The 24,935-nt window shown below is 43.3% G+C and overlaps 1 protein-coding gene across 7 annotated transcripts in view; it reads right to left on the reverse strand.

Moving 5' to 3' along the window:
- Positions 1 to 3,305: 3,305 nt before the first annotated feature.
- The window catches only part of tmem231 (transmembrane protein 231), a 77,500-nt gene continuing 55,870 nt past the window's right edge, over positions 3,306 to 24,935 (reverse strand). For 4 of the 7 annotated variants that reach the window (XM_049724600.2, XM_049724598.2, XM_049724599.2 and 1 more), the window contains 3 exons: positions 12,839 to 12,920; positions 3,744 to 3,849; positions 3,306 to 3,593 (listed from right to left, as the gene is read on the reverse strand). In XM_049724600.2, coding sequence (XP_049580557.1) covers positions 3,431 to 3,593; positions 3,744 to 3,849; positions 12,839 to 12,920 — 351 coding nt within the window. In that variant the 3' untranslated portion in view covers positions 3,306 to 3,430. Of the gene's footprint in view, positions 3,594 to 3,739; positions 3,850 to 3,973; positions 4,467 to 5,584; positions 5,990 to 12,838; positions 12,921 to 24,935 lie in introns of those variants that run through there. The other 3 variants (XR_011086929.1, XM_049724602.2, XM_049724601.2) reach the window with 3 other exon arrangements.

A 24,935-nucleotide genomic window follows, 5' to 3' on the forward strand; every position in this document is an offset into this window, starting at 1 on the left:
TTATGTCCCGAGGTGGAATCATATAAATATTAAATAGAATTGGTCCGAGTACCGATCCCTGTGGGACCCCACATGTAACATTATAGAGCTCAGACGTCAAATTGCCATGGACCACTCGGTGCGTCCTGTCTGATAGATAGAAAAGAACCAGCCTAGTGCTGACCCTGAAATACCAACACAGCATTTAAGACGCTCTAATAAAATATCGAAGTCTACAGTGTCGAAGGCAGCACTAAGATCTAGTAATAACAATACCGATGAAGTGTTTAAATCCATAGCTATGAGGAGATCATTAGTCACTTTAGCAAGTGCTCTCGTTGGAATGATTAGCTCTAAAGTCAGACTGAACGGATTCATATCGATTATTGGCGACCATGTAATCAATAAGCTGCTGCGCTACTACTTTTTCAAGAAGTTTTGCTATGAATGGGAGATTTGAAACTGACCTATAATTACTGAGACAGTCCGGGTCGAGATTTGGTCGCTAAAGTAGCGGTTTAATGACCGGTTTTAAAGGCTGTTGGCACTATCCCAGAGGAGACAGACAGATTAATTATATTTAAGATGAACGTTCCTAAATCCGAGTCCATGGTTCTCCGTCGGAAAAGGGTGGAAAGCCCTCTCTGGATCGGGGATGAGATCCTGCCCCAAGTGGAGGAGTTCAGGTATCTTGGGGTCTTGTTCACGAGTAAGGGCAGGAGGGAGCGCGAGATCGACAGGCGGATCGGTGCGGCGTTGGCAGTAATGCGGACTCTGTACCGGTCTGTCGTGGTGAAGAGAGAGCTGAGTCAAAAGGCAAAGCTCTCAATTTATCGGTTGATCTGCGCTCCTACCCTCACCTATGGTCACGAACTATGGGTCGTAACCGAAAGAACGAGATTCCGGATACAAGTGGCCAAAATGAGTATCTTCTGCAGGTTGTCCGGGCTCTCCTTTGGAGATAAGGTGAGAAGCTCGGTCATCTGGGAGAGACTCGGCGTAGAGCAGCTGCTCCTCCATGTTGAGAGGAGCCAGATGAGGTGGCTCGGGCATCTCATCAGGATGCCTCCTGGACGCCTCCCTGGGGAGGTGTTCTGGGCATGTCCCACCGGTAAGAGACCCGGTGGACGACCCAGGACGCGCTGGAGAGACTATGTCACTCAGCTGGCCTGGGAACGCCTTGGGATCCCCGGGATGAGCTGGATGAAGTGGCTGGGGAGAGGGAAGTCTGGGAGTCCCTCCTAAAGCTGCTGCCCCTGCGACCCGACCCTGGATATGCGGAAGAAAATGGATGGATGGATGGATAATGACTTCCTGTGGTAATTCTTTCTTCAACCAGTATCCTGGTGAGGAATTCTGGCCTGTGCGTCCACAGAAATTCATTATTTCTTCCCACTATGTTACATGCAACACACTATCAAGTGATGTGTTACCATCCACACACATTCACGCGTTCTTCCCGCAGAATTTTTCAACACAACGAGGTGCTTTTATGTCTACAAGTTACATCTGTAGAAGGAATTCCAGTACCTCGGAATTCATTACCAAGGACTCTGCCGTCCTTACCAGGGACCCTCTTTTCCATGGACTAAAAACCCCAACACGTCGCCAATGAAGAGACTCACCGGGTCTGCGAAAGACTTCTCCAAAGATTCCCGTCAATCGTCGCCGCCGAGAGGTGCTGAACTGGACTGGTGGATGAAGGTCGCTCCCCAGGGCTTTTTTCCAGCCGTGCACAGATTTCGCCGTCTTCAACACCACTCGGATCAGCGAGCAGATTTCTTGGGATCCCGGACGATCCCCCAAGAAATGTTGGGTTCATCAACATTTTACACAAAGAATTTCGTCAGACCTAGAGTTGTCTTCATCAGGCCAACGACTCCAGCAGGAGGGCGCCCGAGACACACACACAGGATGTGTGGCCCGAACCGCGCTCTCCCGAGAGTTAGCTCTGCCTTCTATTGAGTTCAAGTCGTCAACATCTTAATGGGTGGAGTTTACACAAATGCATAGCTTCTTAAACAGTACGGGATATCTCATGATACTCCGATGACTTCAATAAAACAGGGATGTTATTGTTGAAAAGAGCAGTATGGTCGTCTCATGACTTTAGTTTATCAACGACGTAGTCTTGGTGCGCATGGGATGCATACGTCTCATGGCGCACTCATGATTTTACTTAAACCAAGACATTTGTCTGCTTCAGCCATCTCATGATCTACTCATGACTAGCTAACCAAGGAGTTTATTGTTTGACGCAACTCATGACTCCAGTCATGTGCTCCTTAGCCAGCCACACGCTCCCAAGTCATGAGCACAAGGTCGAACTGTCACATACTGGAAGATCTTCCACACTTATATACATAGAATCTAATGATAATATTTGACATAGTATTTCCCAACAGACTCCTGCTAAAGACTGAAATTGACATAGTGATTCAGTCTCAGTCGCCACCACGGGGTCAGTGCAGGGTGAAATAGCAGCACCCTCAAATGGATAAAATTGGTGTTTTTAGTACCATATGCTCTTTTCCAGAACCTTAGTTCAAAATACGCTGGTCTTTTAGTGATCGGGAGAGCAAAAACAAAAGATCTGCAGGTTCTACAGTATTATCAATTCGAGCTCCAGCCTGGTCATAATGGGAGGAGGATGCTTCGCATCTGCGGCCCTTTCCCAATGTTTTTTTTTCTTTATTCCCAGCAAAATTCTTTTAGTATTCCTTGCCCTCCTGTGGGGTTAAGATCAGGGAATGTCCTCAATATTTGTCAAAGGTGAGACTATTTTGTCATTAAGGGCTTTATAAATAAATTTGACTTTACTTTGACACGTAGAGAACTTTGTTTCAGCTATGGAAGTTTTCAGCACCCTGGTTAGCACGTCCGCCTCAGAGTTCACAAGTGCAAGGTACTGCGGTTTCCTCCATCATTACAAAAGCATGCATGGCAGGCCAATTGACCGCTTCAAATTGCCCATAAGAGTGAATGTGAATGTGAATGGTTGTTCGTCTGCGAGATTGGGTGGTGGCCATTTCAGGGTGTACCTTGCCTACTGTCCAAAGACTACTAGGAACGGTTCCAGCACGCCAGCAACCCCCGTAAGGATAATGCAGTTCAGAAAATGGATGGATGGTTTTTTCAAAAGTGTTTGCAAAAAAGTTGAGCTGATTCTTTGTTTGAAACAATTTTCTGCAAAATGTCGTTAAATTACAGGATGGACGCAACCACAATGTGTTGTATGACGGGAGGCAGAATATAGTTTTTAATTTGTCGTGGTGCCTTCTCTAAACAAAACTAGTTATTCTTTAAAAGGAACGGGGAGAAAATGCTGCAGATATCAGATATATTATTTAATCAATATTAAACACACTAGTCCTTATTTAGCCCCGGAACAGTGCTTACCCCACATGCATTAATTTCACAAATTTAATGAAATGATTACTGTCACACACTATCAAGGCTGGTGAGGTTTTTCAATACTTATGGGTACAGTGGTTAAAACTTGGTTTTGAAAAACAAATGTCTGGATTCGTTCAAAGACCCAGAGAAAGATCAGAAGAATGCTGACATACTGGATCCAGGCAAACTTGATGGTTTCCCAGAAGCCAGGATAATAGGTGAAGGCAAACAGTTAAAGAAGTAATGACTATGCACACGTTCACACATTATAAATTAATTTTGTATAATGCTGTGAAACAAGATTTGATGTTAATTGCATAAGAATAAAAAAAAAACTTTGATCAAGTATACTATTTATGAAAGGATATCTAATGACCTCCATAGGGTAGTGAATGTCTGCAATAAGATGGAAAGGAGAACCAGCAGCCCGTCCAGTAGTCCACACCAGTGTGGGACAGGAAAGTACCGTGGTCACTGAAATAAAATGTTGAGTTAAAAAATAATTTTAAAGAACAATTTTATACAATAAATATACAATCGATATAAAATATAAAGAACATTTGTACGCATAAAACATAAAACTTATAACAAATCTTACACTACAATACTTGGAACTTTCTGCTGCAGCTGCAAGCTTCCCCTTCTCAATTTTGTTTTAAGGTGATCATCCTCTTGACTGGACATTTGAGTTACAAACTGCATTGATCCCCACTGACCAGCACCCCTCCAGTCAGTTTTCAAACTCTGCTGATCCAATGGAGTGATTGGAGCCTACACTTATACAATCACTCAAGGACAAGCATAATTTACATGTTCATATCGTCAGCCACATGGTAAAATTGCTCAAGTCATATTTTAATATTTAATAAAATAACAAGTCAAGTCAAGTTTATTTATATACGTAGCCCTAAATCACAAGCAAGTCTCAAAGGGCTTCACATGTACAAAAGTTGACAATTATTGTCAAACATCCCCTGATCTAAAACTCCCAGGAGGGCAAGGAAAAACTCAGAAAACCCCTACTGGGGGAAAAATGAGAAACCTTGAGAAGGGACCACAGATGGGAGGATCCCCCTTTCAGGATCACCAGGCTGCAATGGATACAGAGAGGGCACATGAAAAACATACTATAAAAAAATCAAAGAAAAAAAAGGATGTCCAAGTCAAAGCGAAGAGCTGCAGGAGGTGATCTCGATTGTCCTGGCAGTGTCTTCGAGGAGGATAATCCGCTGCTGTTCCCTCATCTTAATTGGTCCACGAGAATCCAGACAGCCGCTGTCAGCTTGGGTGTCACCTAACCACCTCCCCGGCCCGGGAGGGGTGGGATGGGATGGGGGGAGGGAGCGAAAACACAAACTCCAGCCGAATCGGCCACGACAGGTTAATTAAAGGTGTCGAGTTACATGGTGGATAGGATGGTAAAAGATGGTGCGTGAGTGTGTATTGGATTTGGCCCAGACGAATTGGCTAAGATGAAATTCCAAATTTCAAAGCTTGACATGGAAGACCTGAAGAAGGGGGCCTGAGTAGGGGTTACTTAAAAGTTAGTTCTTCAAAATTAAGTATTGTTAAACTGGTAAAGGGGAATTTGTTGGTTGAACCAGTAAACCTCCATTCCCATTCCAAATTTCACCAGAAGATGGTGCCAAAGTCAGATTGACCTAACATAGTAAATTAATAGTTTAAAAAGTCATCGATTAGATGAAGACTTGTTCTGAGGCACAGCAACACACAATTTTGGATTATGTTATATTATTTTGTTTTGCTATAATATACTTTGAAACTGCTTTAATATTTTAAATTGCTAACTAGAGAAGCCCATGCTTATCGTTAGGGATGAGAATGAGACATGTTAATCACAGTTACAGTAAGCTGCAATATACTTTATTTTATTCTGCTTTGCAATATTGTATAATTAGTAGCAACTTGAGCAACACTGACATTTCATTTACACATTAATGTATTAAGAGTTGAGTAAGGACAAGGGGTTGACAGTGATACCGTGGGTGGAAGACTGCAATCCCACGCTTGAGCTTAACCTCGAGGTCACCAGCTCGTCAAAATATGTTTTGACGATGCTTGAGTATTTTAATCTGCTAACTAGGAGAATCCACGATCATAGTTATGATTATGTGTTAAATTGACTATTGTGAAAATATGTGTTATTATTGTCACGATGTTTAATCAGTATCAAACATGTATGTCAAAGTCAAAGTCAAAGTCAGCTTTATTGTCAATTTCTTCACATGCCAAAGACACACAAAGAAACCGAAATTTCGTTCCCCGCTATCCCACGATGACAAGACATGGCACACAATAGACACTCAAGTAAACAACAGCGTGCTGAATAAATAATGAATAAATAACACAACAAATAAATAAGAGGAGGAAAAAGGAGCAAGTGAGCGTACAGCAGACATTCCAGAAAATATCGCAAAAGTGCAGCACGCTACGCAGAAGGGGGTAGCGAGTTCAGGGTCCTAACAGCCTGGAGAATGAAGCTGTTGGCGAGTCTGGTGGGGCGGGAGCGCAGGCTCCTGTACCTCTTCCCAGAGGGCAGAAGGTCAAACAAAGAGTGAGCTGGGTGACTCACATCACTCACAATCGTGGTTGCCTTGCGGGTGAGATGGGAGGTGTAAATGTGAGCGAAGACAAGGAGGCGGAAAGGGTTAATGGTGATACTAAGTGGCGGAAGACTGAGATCCCACACATGAGAGTGACCTCGGTCACGTTTATCCAGTTGAAGGCTAAACAAAATGCTGTTTGACGGAACACAAGTCAGAGAGAAAACATTTGCAAATGTCACGTTGACGGACAGTTGACAAGATTTGGAAGTGGGAAACAGGATGAAGCATCCCTGAGAAAATTGTTATTTCCGTGAGAACATGGTTACCTCATCTGGTTGAATCCAGTTGAGACCGGCCGAGATGCAGGTGCAGTCTATTCTGGAAGCATTTGGGTCATCTGAGGCCAATGTATGACATTATGGAAAAAACTGGTACGTGACCAAGCAGGCATAGTACCCACGAACTGGACTGGTAGAAAAGGTTCGTTCGGACAAAGAGCATCGCTCTCTCTTGCCCGGTGGGCTCTCCCCGTCAGGGGTATGCCCCTGCGGCCACTGCCGTGGGTCGAGAACGCCGATTAGACAAAGATAGATTTCATTCTTTCTGAGATTAATCCAAGGTCTGTTAAAATGAATTTATACTATCTTCAAATTGGATTTAGTCAAATTTTAAGTTTAAAGACAGGCTAGGAGATGCAGACCTCGGTGCAGGAGAGAGGAGCCATTTTTAGGGCGTCGTCATCTCCATTCTTTAGGCCAGCGTGTTCTTTTAAACAGAATTCGGATTTTGGAACAAGGAGAACTGATCATTCGACTTTTCCACCAAACAGCATTTTAGACCTCTAGCCTCATACCCTTTTTTACTATATTTTTGAGTTTTCAATCGAGAGAACTTCGAGACTGAATAATTTTTGCTCTATTGAGAAGGGTGAGTGGAAAATATTGTTAGTTGTTCGAATTGAAACTTGTAATTCTCTTTCTTGCTTATTCATTAAATTTCTACTTTATAATCATTTAATTTCGATTAATGATTATTTTGATCTTTTATGCTTTAAATTTCTTTTGTTTCTCTATCATAGTAATACTTTAAACCGTTCAGTTCTTTTTTAAATGAAGACATCTTTAATCCTTGACATCAGGGAGTGTTAGAATCTGGTTTGAAACCGTTAACTTGAGCTCAGCTAGTGTGGGTGCACGCTAGTGTGAATAAACGAGTTCCTGCAGTCTTAAAGACAGCTAAATTTATTCCGAGCGGTTAACAAAAGCCCCAATCATTATAGGAAAGAAGAGCCGCTGAAACGGCCGCAATCGAGGAGATCCTGGGTCTCGACAAAGTAGGTACTCAACCCTCGGGTTTCTTTGATTTCAGTGTGACTGGCGTCCGGAAATGACGTAGTTAATCTAACAATAGATTAGTTACCTGAACAGTGGTTAGACTCGGAACGAATCTTCTTTCCGTACCGGCTTAAATCAATTCTCGTCTCCCCTCCAGACTGCGTTATTGCAGAGGGGCTAAAGTACAGAATTTTACCCTTTAAACGGAGAGCCGGTCACTTACATCAGATAAGTGCACGATTGACAAAGGCCATATCATAAAAATTTCTTTAAACGTGTCTTAAATGTTTCTACTGAGGTAGAAGTTCTAATATCCATTGGTAGGGCATTCCAAAGCTCTGGAGCCTGAATAGAAAATGCTCTAGACCCTGCAGACATTTCTTTGGCCCTCGGGTCACTAAGAGTCACCTAACCACCTCCCCAACCGGGGAGGGGTGGGAGGGGATGGGGGGAGGGAGCGAAAACACAAACTCCAGCCCGCCAAACCTGAATGAATTGTATTAAATATTTTTCGGGGTTATTTTCCCTGCAATGACTGTGTTTTGCCAGTAGATGGGGAAACGCCCGCCCGCGCCTTTACTCCCGGGAGTTGTGTTAGAAAGCTCCGTGCACACTCACAAGTGCGTGTATGTACTCAGTAAGTAGTACGGACCAGGCGCACTCCATGCTGTATGCTCTATCAGTGCCGAATTTCGAATGTGAGCTGTGACGTCAGCATTCTCGTAATTCGCGCGCTGAGTTTTCAGATACAGTTTTACGTTGAAGCCACCCACACACCTTCCCCTGGAATCTGTCCATTAAAATGAGTGGCCCAAGGAAAAGATATGTGGACACTGAGTGCCATGTGTTTAAAAAAGAGTGGACAATTTAGCTCGACCTACGTGTGTGAGCAGACGTCCAGCCACATGATCAGTGGCCTAGTAGTAGAGTGTCTGCCCTGAGACTGGAAGGTTGTGGGTTCAAACCCTGGCCGGGTCATACCAAAGACTATAAAAATGGGACCCATTGCCTCCCTGCTTGGCACTCAGCATTAAGGGTTGGAATTGGGGGGTTAGATCACCAAATGATTCCCGAGCGCGGCACCGCTGCTGCTCACTGCTCCCCTCTCCCCCAGGGGATGGATCAAAATCACATGGGGATGGGTTAAATGCAGAGGACAAATTTCACCACACCCAGATGTGTGTGTGACGATGATCATTGGGACTTGGGACTTTATAAACAAAGCCCGACACAGATATAGGGTAACGGACCAACACCTCGGCTCGATCCTAAGAATTGCAACAACAAATTTTATTTAATAAATAATTCTATGATGCACTAGCAAAAATGGGAGACCAACAACACTGTTCCCACTGACAATGAAGGGGAGTTTCTCTATTTTGTCGTAAAATAAAATGCATTTTGGAAATAACTTGTACAAATAGCAAGGATTGAAACTAGCGACCATTCTCATTTTCAAACAATGCAGGATGCTCAAGGACATTGATGTACCACCTGTTTGCGACTAATCTAAACTTTTAAAGTTCTTAAGGCCATCTTTAAGGAAGTGTTTCCCGTTTCCTCACCTCTGTCACCAGGTGTTTGTGAGTTAAAGCTCTGCTCTGATTTTCAGATATCCGTCACCGTGTTGCTGTTTTGATTTCTTTATTACTTTATTTAGATATATTCTTTCACTGATTCTTCAAGATGATGTATTTGGAAAGAATGTTTGCCGTTTCATGTGATTTCGCCTCATAAGATAAACATCTTTCATAAATCTGACCTGGAGGCGCTGAAGTGATGGAAACTGTTATTCATAATAACATTGTCATATTTAATGAGAATCACTGATAGTAGTTTGAGGTGGAATATTTTTTTAATGCTGTTAATAAATGCATTTGTTTTCAAAAAGCTTTTTGTGAATATCCATGCTTTACTACCTACTAAAGGCCAAAACCTTTTATGCTATGACCTTTACATGTCATTTATATTACGTCACACAAACACTACATCCATCTGCTCCTGGTTCGGCCGCCCGGTCAAAATTCAGAACCCAATTCGGCCCGCAAATCAAAAAGTTTGCCCACCCCTGCTCTAGACCCTGCAGACTTCTTTTTGGCCCTCGGGGTCACTAAAAGACTAGCATTTTGCGAGCGGAGGTTACAGGACGGAATGTAAGGAACAACTAGGTCGACGGGATACAAAGGCCATGCAGTGATTTATTGGTTAATAGAAGAACCTTGAAGTCACATCTTAAATCAGGCATGTCCAAAGTCCGGCCCGCGGGGCAAATCCGGCCCCCGGTCAGATTTCATACGGCCTGCAGCTTCGGTCTTATATGGCCCGTCGGCACTGTTAAACTGAGTAAAAAAATCATGAAACTTGAAACTATAATTCCTCCTTTTACCAAAAGGTGGCAGCACCACTTTAATAATATCAGTCTGCATCCGTGCAGCGAAGACCTCTCCGCTCATTTCTGCCATGCCGACTGCAAAAAAAGTGGAAAGTTGACATTGAGGGCCGTCGGTTTCAAGAGAGATGGGAATTACTATACTTCATTGAAAATCAAGGCAATTGTGTTTGTCTAATTTGTAAAGAGACGGTTGCCTTGTTTAAGGATTTCAACCTAAAGAGATACTACCAAACTAAATATGCTAACACACACGACAAGCTAACAGGGAGTTACCGTGCTGATAAAGTGAAACAGCTCCAAGCTGAACTGGCATCACAACAGCGATTCTTCACGCAGGGCTGTGAGTCAAAAGTAAATACAGTGGAGCCTGGGTTTTCGACCACAATCCGCTCCAGAAGGCTGTTCGAGAAGTGAATTGTTCGAATTCCGAATCATGTTTTCCCATAACAAATAATGGTCATATGTAATCCATTCCAAGCAAAAAAAAAACCCGCCAGAATGTCAGAATCAGTGAAATAATACATCTAAATAAAGTACTAATAACGAAATTACTAATAAAGAAATCAAAACAGCAACACGGTGACAGATATCTGAAAATCAGAGCACAACTTTAACTCACATACACCTGGTGACAGAGGTGAGGAAAGGGGAAACACTTCCTTAAAGTCGGCCTCAAAACCTTTAAAAGTTAAGATTAGTCGAAAATACATAGGTGGTGCATCAAAAACCTGCCACTGTACTTGACTTTTGATCTGCAGTTTGTCGAAAAAAACGTTTTGCTGAGTCTTCAAGTTAGATGTCAACCTCTCCGCTGTAGCCGCCCGTTCATGTGTTGACTGCTATCGTAGTTAGCATGCTTCGTAGCGAAGTGACGGCTATTATTGTACTCCTTGCAACCGTTTCTTTGCATATTAGACAAACCGGTATGGATTGGACTTCAGCAAAAAAATATTTGGTTGTCAAACTCTTTTTTTAAATCCTCGGCACTCAGTGTCCACTTTTCTTTTCCTTGGGCCACTCATTTTGATGGGAGGATTCCTGGGGAAGGTTTGTGGGTGGCTTTGGCGTAAAACTGTATCTGAAAGCTCAGCGCGCTAATTACGGGAATGCTAACGTCACAGCCCACACTCGAAATTCGGCACCGATAGAAATAGAGCGTGGAGTGCACCGGGTTTGTACTACTGAGTACGTACACGCACTTGTGAGTGTGCACCGAGCTTTCTGACACGGCTTCCTGGAGTAAATGCGCGGGCGGGCGTTTCTCCATCTACTGGGGAAACAGTCATTGCAGGGAGAATGACCCCAAAAAAAATTAATAATACAATTTATTCAGGTTTGGCGGGCCGGATTAAACGGCCCCGTGGGCCGGATGTGGCCCGCGGGCCGTAGTTTGCCTATGTCTGGTCTAGAGAGTCAGAAAAATGAATGACTGAAAGAGTGAACTCTGCCATCGACCCACCACCTCGGATGTTTGCATCGTATTACAACAAGTATTTTTGCTCAAATGCGCCCCGGACTCTGTTGCTAACAGGTGTTAGCCATGATGTTGCATTACCCACAATGTTTTTGGTTACATCGCGGATGACCTGGATTACTATTACTGTGTATGCGCGTCATGACTGCTAATAGACAGCGGCTGAAGCACAAGTTGAGGCAGTTTCAAGATCATAAATCACCAAATAAATACCGTAATTTCCGGACTATAAGCCGCTACTTTTTGTTCAAGTTTTGAACCCTGCGGCTTGTCATCCGGTGCGGCCTATCTATGGATTTTTCGTGATTTTTGTGATGACTTGATCACTTTTATACACTCGTAAAAAGGCTGTGGACAGCTGTTGTGCGGCACCGCTTTGCTGGGCGGAGGGATATGTGACACGGTCACTGGGGAGAAGAGTGATGTGTTGATCGCGTGTCCATCCGCCAGGCAAATAGTGCCATATAATTCACACAAAGAGACAGAACAAGATCAAGAGGGACATTACTGAAGAAAGGAAGCTTTTATACACAAACCCTCATTATGGGGGACAAAATAAATGCATGTGATGCCGCTTTTAAGTTAAAGGCAGTCGATTTGGCTCTTAACGTAGGAACTACAGCCGCTCATGCATTGTAGAGGTTTCTTCCAGTCACTCGGGGGCACTGGGCTATTGTTGATGACATCTTGTTGCGTCACCCTTTTCTTTATTTATTTCCTGGTCACGTCTACTCTGGAGCTATACGTTTAATGTAACTTAGCTCTTTGTGCATGAATAAAATTAGCATGAACAGACCCTCATCATGGAAAATGCTAGAAGAAATGCATAAAAGTGACAACAAAAGAGAGACTGGGAAAGTGTGTGGCAAAGTATCAAGTATTACAATCAGACACTGAGGAGGAATACTTCAATGATTTCAGTGCACAGGAGGAAGGTGAAGACGGCTCTCAGGGACTTTTACTGGTATTTTTTTTAACCAGCCCAGTGCTGTGCTACCGCGTTGCTGCTTTGTTACCGCCGCGTCTCAGTGACTTTTACCGGTATGTCTTTTATCCAGCCCTATTAGAGCTGTTATTTCCGTGTTGCTGCGGTATTACTGCCGCGTCACAGGCAGTGTTTGGAAAGAAATGTTAATAACTTTAAAAAGGCTTTCTGTGTATCATCTTTCTTTGTAAATAACTCCCATGCACATGCGGCTTTTAGTACGGTGCGGCTTATTCATGAAAAAAAAAATTGCCTTGAATTTTTGCTGGTGTGGCTTATAATCAGGTGTGGCTGTGTCCAGAAATTACGGTACATTAATTAACAACACGTCAATGATCAAATTAATTGTCAATTATTTTGATTGTCCACATCGTTGTGCTTAATCGCCTAAACTTGGCAGCTCGAGTATGTATAACCTAAGATCATGAAGCACCAAATAACTACATTAACGACATGTCAATGATCAAATTACTCAATGATCAATGATTTTGATTGTCCACATTGTTGAGCTCAGTCGCCTAATCTTGGCAGCTTGAGTATGTATAGCCTGAGGCAATTGCTGCCTAGTAGAGTTTGAACTTGTGAACGGTTCATCCACTGACAGTAGTACAGTAGTATGACAGCTTTTGCAAACTGTCTAGGTTCAAAATTCATATTTTGCATGAAATATCAGCAGTATTGAACAAAACCATGAGCTATTTTAAACCTTACAGTTACGGCCCTGGTAGCGCCTCATGATGTTGTCGAGATCATAGGCACTTGCAAAGGGGCTGGAGCCTTGAATCACAGAAACCTTGAATGAAAAGAACACAAATAAGAAAATTATTCTGAGTGGAATGCATTTTCTTTGGATTCTATTTATTTGAGTCCACTACATTTTTGGTGAATCTGATGTTTTTGTTTGACTGCTAACTCGTCTTGCGTACACTGACCAGTGCTGAATTTTTAACCAAATTCAAATTGACATTGCAATGTAGTAGAATGCTATTTTGAAATTACAAAAGGCTAAAATTTTGGACGTAAAAGTTGTCTGCTTCATTTTGGTCGGTATGCTTTGTTTTATGTGCGGGCGTGTACGACAGAAGGCTCAAAATAACTTTTTTCCTATGAGGAGCAGTTTTTCTCGCATTGTTGTCCCTTGGCTTCCACAGTTGTATTTTGGCCTCCCTTGTGGAGCGGCTATCTTGGACAGAACATTAGGTACATCCAGGGTTTAGTCAGACCAGTTTTTAGTGCAGTTGATGAGTCTTCCGACTGTGCGTGGTCTTTGAACACACACTGGGCATATTGCAGAATGCAAATGAGAAGAAAATAAAAGGAAATAAGGTTAATTTCTAAAAATGGAAATTGACAAACACAACGGCCAAAGGTGGCTTGTTGGAAAGATTAGCAGCACTGTATTTCCAGCTAGGAGGCCGACTCTTCAGCTGAGTGTGGTCGTTTAAACCACCTCCTTTTTGTAGAGGCGGCGAAGGTGCTACCCCAGACTTGGACTTCAAGGGAAATGCAAGTTAAATGAACTCTTATCCATTTCAATTGACTATATAACAATGTATGAACAATTCAGGTTGACTAAAGACTCTTGGACTGCATCGTGTTTGCGTATGTAGGTGACTGGTGAAAAAAATAGACAGACGTGACAGGGCATTTCAGCTGCAGAGAGGCTGTTCATTTATCTTAAATCAGCCAAGGAGAGGCTAATCCTTGTGATATGGTGAAGTACAGATGTCCATGTACATTTTGGTGCCAATTGATAGCTGTTTTGGGATATTTTAAGCGATAGAAGGGGAGGATTTGTTGAACGATTCGTTTGAACGAATCTTTTGAGTGAACTGATTCTAAAAATTCTGTTCACCTAAAAGGACTGGAATGCACATCACTAGTCAAGTGGCATGGACGTTCAGATGGTGTGTAATTGGGTATTGGATTTGACCCAGGGGCGGCTCGGTGGCGCACTGGGTAGCACGTCCGCCTCACAGTTAGGAGGGTGCGGGTTCGATTCCACCTCCGGCCCTCCCTGTGTGGAGTTTGCATGTTCTCCCCGGGCCCGCGTGGGTTTTCTCCGGGCGCTCCGGTTTCCTCCCACATTCCAAAAACATGCTTGGTAGGCCGATTGAAGACTCCAAATTGTCCCTAGGTGTGAGTGTGAGTGCGAATGGTTGTCTGTCTCTGTGTGCCCTGCGATTGGCTGGCAACCGGTTCAGGGTGTCCCCCGCCTACTGCCCGATGACGGCTGGGATAGGCTCCAGCACGCCCGCGACCCCCGTGGGGACTAAGCGGTTCAGAAAATGGATGGATGGATGGATGGATTTGACCCAGGCAAATTGACAATCCTAAAACATGTAGTAATTCCAAATTTCACCAGGAGATGGTGTTAAAGTAGGGGTAACTTGATGTGAACTAATAAATCTAATAAATTACATTGTTAGCAATTGGGAGGACACGACCTGTTTAAATACATAGAAACACACAACTTTGGAATGTGATTTTGCTTTGCCATGATTTTAATCTGTAACAGCTTGAGCAATATCATTATATATGTTAAAGTTAGAAGAACCCATTATTGTGGCTAATGAGGATTATCTGTTAAAGTTAAAGTTAAAGTCCCAATGATCATCGTCACACACACATCTGGGTGTGGTGAAATTTGTCCTCTCCATTTAACCCATCCCCATGTGATTTTGATCCATCCCCTGGGGGAGAGGGGAGCAGTGAGCAGCAGCGGTGCCGCGCTCGGGAATCATTTGGTGATCTAACCCCCCAATTCCAACCCTTAATGCTGAGTGCCAAGCAGGGAGGCAATGGGTCCCATTTTTATAGTCTTTGGTATGACCCGGCCGGGGTTTGAACCCACAACCTTCCAGTCTCAGGGCGGACACTCTACTACTAGGCCACTGAGCTGTTAAATTGACTGTTGTGAAAACATGCTTTATTCATGTTGCAATGTTTAATCGATATCCAACATGTATTTATTTAACATTGTTGTTCCATTTTTACATGAATGTATTAAGTTGAGAAGTGACATCAAGGGTTAATAGTGATACTGGGGTGGTAATCGGCTGAAAGAACAAGCAAAACAGGAAAACAGCTGCATCCTGTAGCAGAAAACAGTCATGCACAATGGTTACTGTTTTGAGCAATGTTGCCAAGGCAACCAGTGGTTCCCATGCAGGCATAGAGGAAGTGGTATGAGGTCATGCATTCCTAGCATACCAAGAATGCCATGCATTCCAAGGATGCCATGCATACCAGGCATTCCACACATACCAATGAGGTCATGCCAGAGGAGCTGATGAGCCTATAAAAGCTTGGTTTCGGACGAGAAAAGGGCTCTTCCCCGCCAGGGCGATGGCCCTGACGCTGCCTGGAGTAAATAACGCCGTTTAGACAAAGATGGATTTTTCATTCTTTTTAAGATTGGACCGAAATCTACGAAGATTAATTTCTAGTCTTCGAATTGGACTTTGTCAAATTTTAAACTTTGAGGAAGGCAGAGGAGACAGTTGCTTCTGTGGCAGCAAGGGGAAGACGCCAATGTTAGGGCGTTGGCTATCTCCTCATCAGCAGACATATCCTCTTTTTAAACAAAATTCGGATTTTTGGAACAAAAACGAATTGATCACTCGATTTATTCCACCAAATAGTATTTTCTACCTTTTGTCTCCTCTTTTGCTCTGAGATTGGTGAGTGGAATTATTGTTGTTTGTTCGAAATATTGAGACTTGTAATTCTTTTTCTTGCTTATTCATTAAATTTCTTCTTAATCCTTAATTCGGTTATCGATTATTTCGCATTAACTATGTTGAGCATGGTTTTATGTGCAGTAATTAGAACTTAAAATGTTCTTTATTTCCATATCATAGTCATTCTTTAAATCCATTCAATTATTTTTAAAGTGAAGACAGCTTTAATTCTTAACATCAGGAATTGTCATATCTAGTTCGAAATAGTTATCTTAAACTCAGCTAGGGCGAGTGCGCGCTAGTGTAAATTAACGAATATCCGCGGTCTTAACAAGCTTAATTTACCCGAGAGTTACCAAGTTGCACCTAATCCTTTATGGGAAGAGCCGCTGTAAAAAGGACGTGGTCACTCCAACATCGTGTCGTGGAGAGAGAAGGAGAGCGAGAGAGAGATTGGTTTACTTTTACTCTGTGTTTAGACTTTTACTTATATTATTAAAGTACATATTAGTTATTGCTCGGTACTATATTACATTACAATAAAGAACGTATTACAGTCATTGTTCTGTATTGTAGTACTTCACAATATAGAATATAGCATTAGTTATTGTTCTGCACTGTATTATGCCACAATAAAAAATTACAGTTTGCGTTTGTTCTTTTATTTCTATACATGCACAAAACAGTGGAGGAAGGAATGGTTATTAAGGTTTTATGTAGCAAAATTTTTTTTTTTGGGGGGCGGATAATAAAGCCTTAACATGAAATAATAATGTCTCTACTTTGTGGATTTTCGTTTTTCGCGGGTGGTCCTGGAACGCATCTCCGGCAAAAAATGAGGATATGCTGTATTCTTTTAAAGGACACGTATCATGGGAAATCAACTTTTTTTGCTTTTAAAATCATTTTCTTGTGTATCTGGAGTATCTAGGAGTGTAGAAAAGTGTAATCTATCCCTCCAGGTGCTGCAGAGATACTGTTATGGTCGTTTTGGGGGGCTATTTTTTACTCTGTTTAGATTTCTCCGTTTTCTATGACGTTTTTTTTATCTATTACGGGGCGGGACAAACCAAACAAGGGAATGGGTGTTGCCAAATGGAAATCCGAGTAATAAACATGGCGGATTTGTGAACATGTTTGTTACGAATCCGCCATGTTTATTACTCTGTCAGACTTTTGTAGTCCAAACAACTCAAGGATGCCGAAGTGGAGGGATCAAAATGTTCCGTTGTTGGATGCACCAATCCACACAAATCATTGCACAGCATCAGAACCTCAAAGAAGTGCCTGGTCAAATTTCATTTTTAAAGCAGTGTTCCCACATCCCCCACCGTCTGTTGTCTTCCAGGTTAGAGCAATGCTGGCGTCAGATCTGCTCAATGCCGCTTCTGTCCCGGACCGTGTCCGTTACTTGTTTTTCGTTTTCCCGTTCTCAGTGCACCCGCCTCTTCTTTTATTTTTCTCGTGTTGTCTTCCGTCCACCTCGCATCCCCGCAGCTCCGGTCTCACCAATCTGTTTCCTTTCCCTCGGACTACCAGCTACGTTAGCCAGCTGGCCAAAACCACCACCGGACCCTCCTGCCTCCCGGCTCTGAGCCTGTGACCGCCTGCTCTGGACTCGACGGCAGCGCCGGTCTTGCTCTCTGGCCATCTGGCAGGAGTCCTCGGGGGACGGGCTCCACTCCCTGTGGGCTCGCCGACTGTGGCTCAGCTGTGTGCCGCAGTGGTGCGTTGGGGTCTGCCGTTCGTGCAGGTGCAGTCAAGATCGACCGGCATCACCACCTGGTCCAATGCTGCTTCCACACGAGGCTGGGATCCTTCGCCGTCGTCGCTGCATCTGGACTGTCTTTTAACCGGGACTTCCCCGACGGCACACCCAGCCCCTCTTTCTGGACTACCAACTCTCCCGTCACCCCCACCTCCCGTACTGCCAACCTCAACAACCTCTGCTCCCGCCCCTCCTGCTCCTCCATCCATCTTCTTCGCATTGCTGACCGATGTCCTGTCATTAACTATATCCTATTGTTCCCCCCAAATATGTCCCCACCTTCATATGTCCCCAACCTTTTTATTCCCTGTAAGCGTTTTTGGGCCATTGAAAAGCGCTATATAAATTAAATGAATTATTATTATTATTATCTGAGGGCAAAGTCCTGCTTGTTAAGGAGTGTTTCAGAAATCTTTTGTCAGTAGAGAAGGATTTGCCGAAAGACTTCATTTCGTTGATGGCTCAGTTCCTTTAATTTATGGAAATGACGGACACAATAAAGCGGTAAGTTTGAGATGACACAAAAGTAATAAACTGTATTTCACTAATAATGTTGCGTGTCTACACTCGTTTTCATAACATTAGAGTCAGTCTTTCTGCTGATTTTGGAGCTGTGCGCTCTATATTTTCACTTCTTGTGGGTGTATTTTCAGTAGTTGTATCAGATGAATTGCATCAAAGGTGCTGTTTTATTCTTGGGGAACACTATGTGAAATGCATTCGTTAACTACTCGCTAGCGCTAGCATTAGCTTACTTCGTAGCTTGACTGCAGTGCTTGTTTACAAGACGTTCATAAATATTGTGAGGATTATGTGTCATGTATGGTTGTATGGACAAGTCTTCTGACATTGATATATATTAATCAAAAAGTTTGCGGCGCAAGTAAGCGCTACCTTGTTTAAATAAAGCAAAAGAAAAAAGTAAACGCTACCTCGACTAAAACAACTACAACTATGTCGACCAGAAAGGCAGGCGCACATCTTGCGGCCTGGGGTGTGTGGGGTGTAAAGTATCTCATTTGCATTTAAAGAGACCGCACTAAAACGGCTTGTTCTGACCCGCACCTCAGAACAAGTAGAAAAGAAGGACCTGTGATGGTATCAAAACTAGGAATTTGGAATGTGTGTGTGTGAATATTTTACCTCTAAAAATGCAACTATTACACTTAAAAGAAGAGCAGATGAATCATTTGATGACAAAAACGGAAATATCGATTCCTGAAATGATAGAAGATCAGGAGGACTTTTTAAGCACTTGAAAATAGCAGATGACATCAAAACTAGTAGAGGTAACAAATAATCTCATTGTCTGTCTAAACTTCTGATATAATAATAACCGCAGCTTGTTGTAGACAAAGTTCCTTATACAGTGAAATATTTTGCAAATATCTACACTCTAAAACATAGGTCTCAAACTCAAGGCCCGGGGGCCACATCATTTTATGTGGCCCGCGAAGACAAATTGTGCATCAAATTCGTGTGTCATTACTAGAATTGCAAATTGTCTTCACTTAATAATATCTTTTTTTTTAAATATTTGACCGTTTTTTACCCGTCTGATTTGAAAACGAATTATTTGTCAGTTTGTTTTTTAGCTTTTACTGTATATAATATGAGGTGCTCATACATTTATTTTGGTTGACAGTCCGGCAGAGCTTTTCCCACGTCCCGGGGGAGGCGGGGGACATTGAGTCTGAGTGGACCATGTTCTGCGCCTCCATTGTTGAGGCGGCCGACCGGAGCTGTGGCCGTAAGGTCGTTGGTGCCTGTCGTGGCGGCAATCTCCGAACCCGCTGGTGGACACCGGCGGTAAGGGATGCCGTCAAGCTGAAGAAGGAGTCCTATCGGGCCGTTTTGGCCTGCGGGACTCCGGAGGCAGCTGACAGGTACCGGATGGCCAAGCGGAACGCGGCTTCGGCGGTTGCTGGGGCAAAAACCCGGGCGTAGGAGGAGTTTGGTGAGGCCATGGAGAATGACTTTCGGACGGCTTCGAGGAAATTCTGGTCCACCATCCGGCGTCTCAGGAGGGGGAAGCAGTGCAACGTCAACACTGTTTACAGTGGGGATGGCGTGCTGCTGACCTCGACTCGGGACGTCGTGAGTCAGTGGGGAGAATACTTCGAAGACCTCCTCAATTCCACCTACACGCCTTTCATTGAGGAAGCAGGGCCTGGAGACTCTGAGGCGGATTCTCCAATCTCTGGGGTCGAAGTCACTGAGGTAGTTAAAAAACTCCTCGGTGGCAAGGCCCCGGGGCTGGATGAGATCCGCCCGGTGTTCTTAAAGGCTCTGGATGTTGTGGGGCTGTCATGGCTGACACGCCTGTACAACGTTGCGTGGACATCGGGGACAGTGCCTCTGGATTGGCAGACTGGGGTGGTGGTCCCCCTCTTTAAGAAGGGGGACCGGAGGGTGTGTTCCAATTACAGGGGAATCACACTCCTCAGCCTCCCTGGTAAGGTCTATTCAGGGGTGCTGGAGAGGAGGGTCCGTCGGGAGGTCGAACCTCGGATTCAGGAAGAGCAGTGTGGCTTTCGTCCTGGCCGTGGAACAGTGGACCAGCTCTACACCCTCGGCAGGATCCTCGAGGGTGCATGGGAGTTCGGCCAACCAGTCCACATGTGTTTTGTGGACTTGGAGAAGGCGTTCGACCGTGTCCCTCGGGAGGTTCTGTGGAGGGTGCTTCGGGAGTACGGGGTGCCGAGCCAACTGATAAGGGCGGTTCGGTCCCTGTATCACCGATGCCAGAGTCTGGTCCGCATTTCCGGCAGTAAGTCGGATTCGTTCCCAGTGAGGGTTGGACTCCACCAAGGCTGCCCTTTGTCACCGATTCTGTTCATAATTTTTATGGACAGAATTTCTAGGCGCAGCCGAGGCGTTGAGGGGGTCCGGTTTGGGGACCTCAGCATCGCGTCTCTGCTTTTTGCAGATGACGTGGTGCTGTTGGCTTCTTCAGGCCGTGATCTCCAGCTCTCGCTGGAACGGTTCGCAGCCGAGTGTGAAGCGGTCGGGATGAGGGTCAGCACCTCCAAATCCGAGTCCATGGTCCTCGATCGGAAAAGGGTGGAATGCCCTCTCCGGATCGGGGATGAGATCCTGCCCCAAGTGGAGGAGTTCAAGTATCTTGGAGTCTTGTTCACGAGTGAGGGGAGGATGGAGCGCGAGATCGACAGGCGGATCGGTGCAGCGTCGGCAGTAATGCGGACCCTGTACCGGTCCGTTGTGGTGAAGAGAGAGCTGAGCCAAAAGGCAAAGCTCTCAATTTACCGGTCGATTTACGCTCCTACCCTCACCTATGGTCACGAGCTATGGGTCGTGACCGAAAGAATGAGATCCCGGATACAAGCGGCCGAAATGAGTTTTCTCCGCAGGATGTCCGGGCTCTCCCTTAGCGATAGGGTGAGGAGCTCGGTCATCCGGGAGAGACTCGGAGTAGAGTCGCTACTCCTCCACGTTGAGAGGAGCCAGATGAGGTGGCTCGGGCATCTTATCAGGATGCCTCCTGGACGCCTCCCTGGGGAGGTGTTCCGGGCATGTCCCACCGGTAGGAGACCCCGGGGACGACCCAGGACGCGCTGGAGAGACTATGTCTCTCAGCTGGCCTGGGAACGCCTTGGGATCCCCCGGGATGAGCTGGATGAAGTGGCTGGGGAGAGGGAAGTCTGGGAGTCCCTCCTAAAGCTGCTGCCCCCGCGACCCGAACCCGGATAAGCGGAAGAAGATGGATGGATGGATGGATGGATGGGTTGACAGTCATAATGGCCCTCCGAAAGAAGTTATGACTACAATGCGGCCCGTGAAAAAAAAACGAGTTTGACACCCCTGCTCTAAAAAGTCATTCAGGACCTTAGTATATATATCATTAAAATAAAAATATATATTATCTTAAAATCTCTGAAAGTCAAGAAGCTGATTATTTGAGTTATTATTAAAATAAATGTTGAAAAATCCGACAGTTAACTCTTTGAAGGCCAAACATTTTCCGAAAAAAAGCCCCTAAAATACCAGCCGAATTCGAGTATTTTCACTCATTTGTAAACCCTACAGAATATTGTGCTAGGCCTATATATATATATACATATATATATATATATACACATATTATGGCATGCCGTTCAGGAAATTAATATTTGAATATATTGAATGAACCTTGAATATATTGAATGAACTTCGCAATATATTGAATGAACCTTGAATATATTGAATGCATTTCGGAATATATTGAATGAATTTCGGAATATATTGAATGAACCTTGAATATATTGAATGAACCTTGAATATATTGAATGAACTTCGGATTATATTGAATGAACCTTGAATATATTGAATGAACATTGGAATATATTGAATGAACCTTGAATATATTGAATGAACTTCGGAATATATTGAATGAACCTTGAATATATTGAATGAACCTTGAATATATTGAATGAACTTCGGATTATATTGAATGAACCTTGAATATATTGAATGAATTTCGGAATATATTGAATGAACCTTGAATATATTGAATGAATTTCGGAATATATTGAATGAACTTCGGAATATATTGAATGAACTTCGGAATATATTGAATGAACTTTGGAATATATTGAATGAAACTTGAATATATTGAATGAACTTTGGAATATATTGAATGAACATCGGAATATATTGAATGAACTTCGGAATATATTAAATGAAGTTGTACTAAAACCAAGTCAAGTCAGGTGGTAGCCTTCAGAATTTGCTGGCTTAATAAAATGGCATCAGTTGAAATATTCCAGTACTTTACTGAACTGGATAACATTTTTGCTATAGGTTGTACTCCAAATGACACTAACAGTTTGGAGACTGTATCTCGTCACATTGAGGATCATATCTCCATTATTGCGTCATTCATAGTGCTTATGAGTAATAATGTTCAACAAAACATTACTGAAAGAACATTATGCGTCCTTCTTGAACGACTCTACGAGTCTCTAAACGAGATGTTGGCGGAAATAACAGTCCAGCTGGAAGTTGATGGACGACCGCATGACATGGGCACACATTCTGCATCTCAGAGAGGAAGGCTGAGGTAAGTAATATTTAAACAAGTGTATGGGGATCTAGGCTAATGCAGCCCAAGAATAATATCTACTTACAAACTTATTATTATTTATCATCACATAAAAAAATATTATAGACTGCAAGGTAGTTGCTATAGGAATAAGACAATTAATTCACATATGAATAAACACATTAACACATTTGTTTTTACTTTATTTTTTCTCTTTGAAGGTACAACATACCAGCTGCTCAGCTGATTCACATGCGAGATTTAAGGTTTAGCTGGATCACCATATCTCAGATGCTGTCTGTAAATATCCGAACACTGTACAACTACAGGACACAACTCGGTCTGATGGATTATGGGAGTTTCACTGACATTACAAATGACGATCTCGATCGTCTTATTGCTGATATTATCAGACGAACCCCCGGTTCTGGAGAGACCTATGTCACTGGTAGTTTGAGAGGGAGAGGAATCAGATTTCAGCGTTGGCGGGTACGGGAGCGTTTAAGGGCAGTGGATCCAGTGGGGTAGCCTTGAGAGGACGAAGGGCAATTCAACGGAGGGTCTACAATGTCTCTTCCCCAAATGAAGTGTGGTATGTGTTTTATAAATTTGATTAACATTAGTTATTTTTTCCTAGCTGGTCAATAATGCGCAGCAAAGGGTCGCAGGCAGGAGTTGAACTGCATCTGCAGCAGAGGACTTGTAGCCTTAGTACATGAGGCGCATTACATCCGAGATTGGAACATTCTTATTACCAAGTACAAATAGTCTTACAGCAAAATCAATGAAGTTACATTTTTATGTACATCCAGTGTTGTCTATTACAATAATAATCATAATAATAACAACAACAACAATAATAATGATAATAATATTAATAATAACAATATCAAAAACAGAAATAATAATACATTTCTTCTTATTTCAGGCATATTGACACAAACCACAAATTAAATCCATGGGGATTTGTCTATCATGGAGCAGTTGATGGCTACAGTCGCTGCATTACCTTTCTGAGATGTTGCACAGACAACCGAGCATCGACTGCCTTGCATCTTTTCCAGGGTGCTGTGAATGTATTTGGACTGCCACACCATGTCAGGGGTGATGCTGGTAGCGAGAACATTGATGTTGCACGGTTCATGATTGCAAATCGAGGAACAAACAGAGGAAGTTTCATAGTTGGACGTAGTGTGCATAATCAAAGGATCGAAAGACTGTGGGCAGAAGTAAACAGGGTTGTGTCAGCATACTATAAAGACCTTTTCCTCTTCATGGAATATGAAATATATAGTTTTAGACAGCACTGACCCTCTTCACATTACAGCTCTTCAACATGTTTATCTTCCTAGAATAAACAGATCTGTGGATGAGTTTGTGATCCAGTGGAACAACCACAGCTTGAGGACAATGGCGAGTCGGTCCCCACTGCAGCTGTGGACAATGGGAATGCTCCAACTTCCTCAGGATCAAAGGCCACTCAATCGTGTGCCTGTGCAACCCCCTTATGATCACCAGTGGGATGTGGAGTTAAGGCCCATCAACCCCTTCACTGATGATGGAAATCATGGAATTGAACTTTTTGTCAGAGCATGTGACCTACTTGAGAGATAGTCTACTAGCATTAGTAATTCAGTTGTTCCACTACTGTGATATAATATATTGTCACAGACCTGGATATAAATAAGTAATTTGAGTTTTAATCGTTTAAGGGATAATGGACAAAAGGAGTGTACAGGTCATAGGACCTAAGATTTTCTCATAACATACTATTCTTTCATATGATGTATCACCATATAGATATTCTTTCTCCAGGCTGTTAGGGCCCTGAACTCGCTGCCCCCTTCTGCGTAGCGTGCGGCACTGTTGCGCTATTTTCGGGAATGTCTGCTGTACGCGCACTTGTTCCTTTTTTTTTTTCTCCTCTTATTTATTTATTTATTTATTTGTTGTGTTATTTATTCATTATTTATTCAGCACGCTTTTGTTATACTTGTTTACTTGTTTGTCTGTTGTGAGCCATGTCTTGTCACCGTGGGATAGGGGGGAACGAAATTTCGGTTTCTTTGTGTCTTTGGCATGTGGAGAAATTGACAATAAAGCTGACTTTGACTTTGATACTGTAAGTTTCATATGATGTATCACCATATAGATACTGTGCCATGCATTTTATATTCAATTGTGGATGAAGTATTCAGTTCTTTTCAAATAAAAGTATATACAGTAAGAGTTTGACCCTTTCAGTTGTACTGTTAAAAGCATAGGGTTCTCAAACTTTTCCACTTCCGGACCCCTAAACTGACACAAACTGAGATG

Source organism: Syngnathus scovelli, chromosome 6, assembly GCF_024217435.2.
Source record: "Syngnathus scovelli strain Florida chromosome 6, RoL_Ssco_1.2, whole genome shotgun sequence".
NCBI lineage: Eukaryota > Metazoa > Chordata > Actinopteri > Syngnathiformes > Syngnathidae > Syngnathus > Syngnathus scovelli.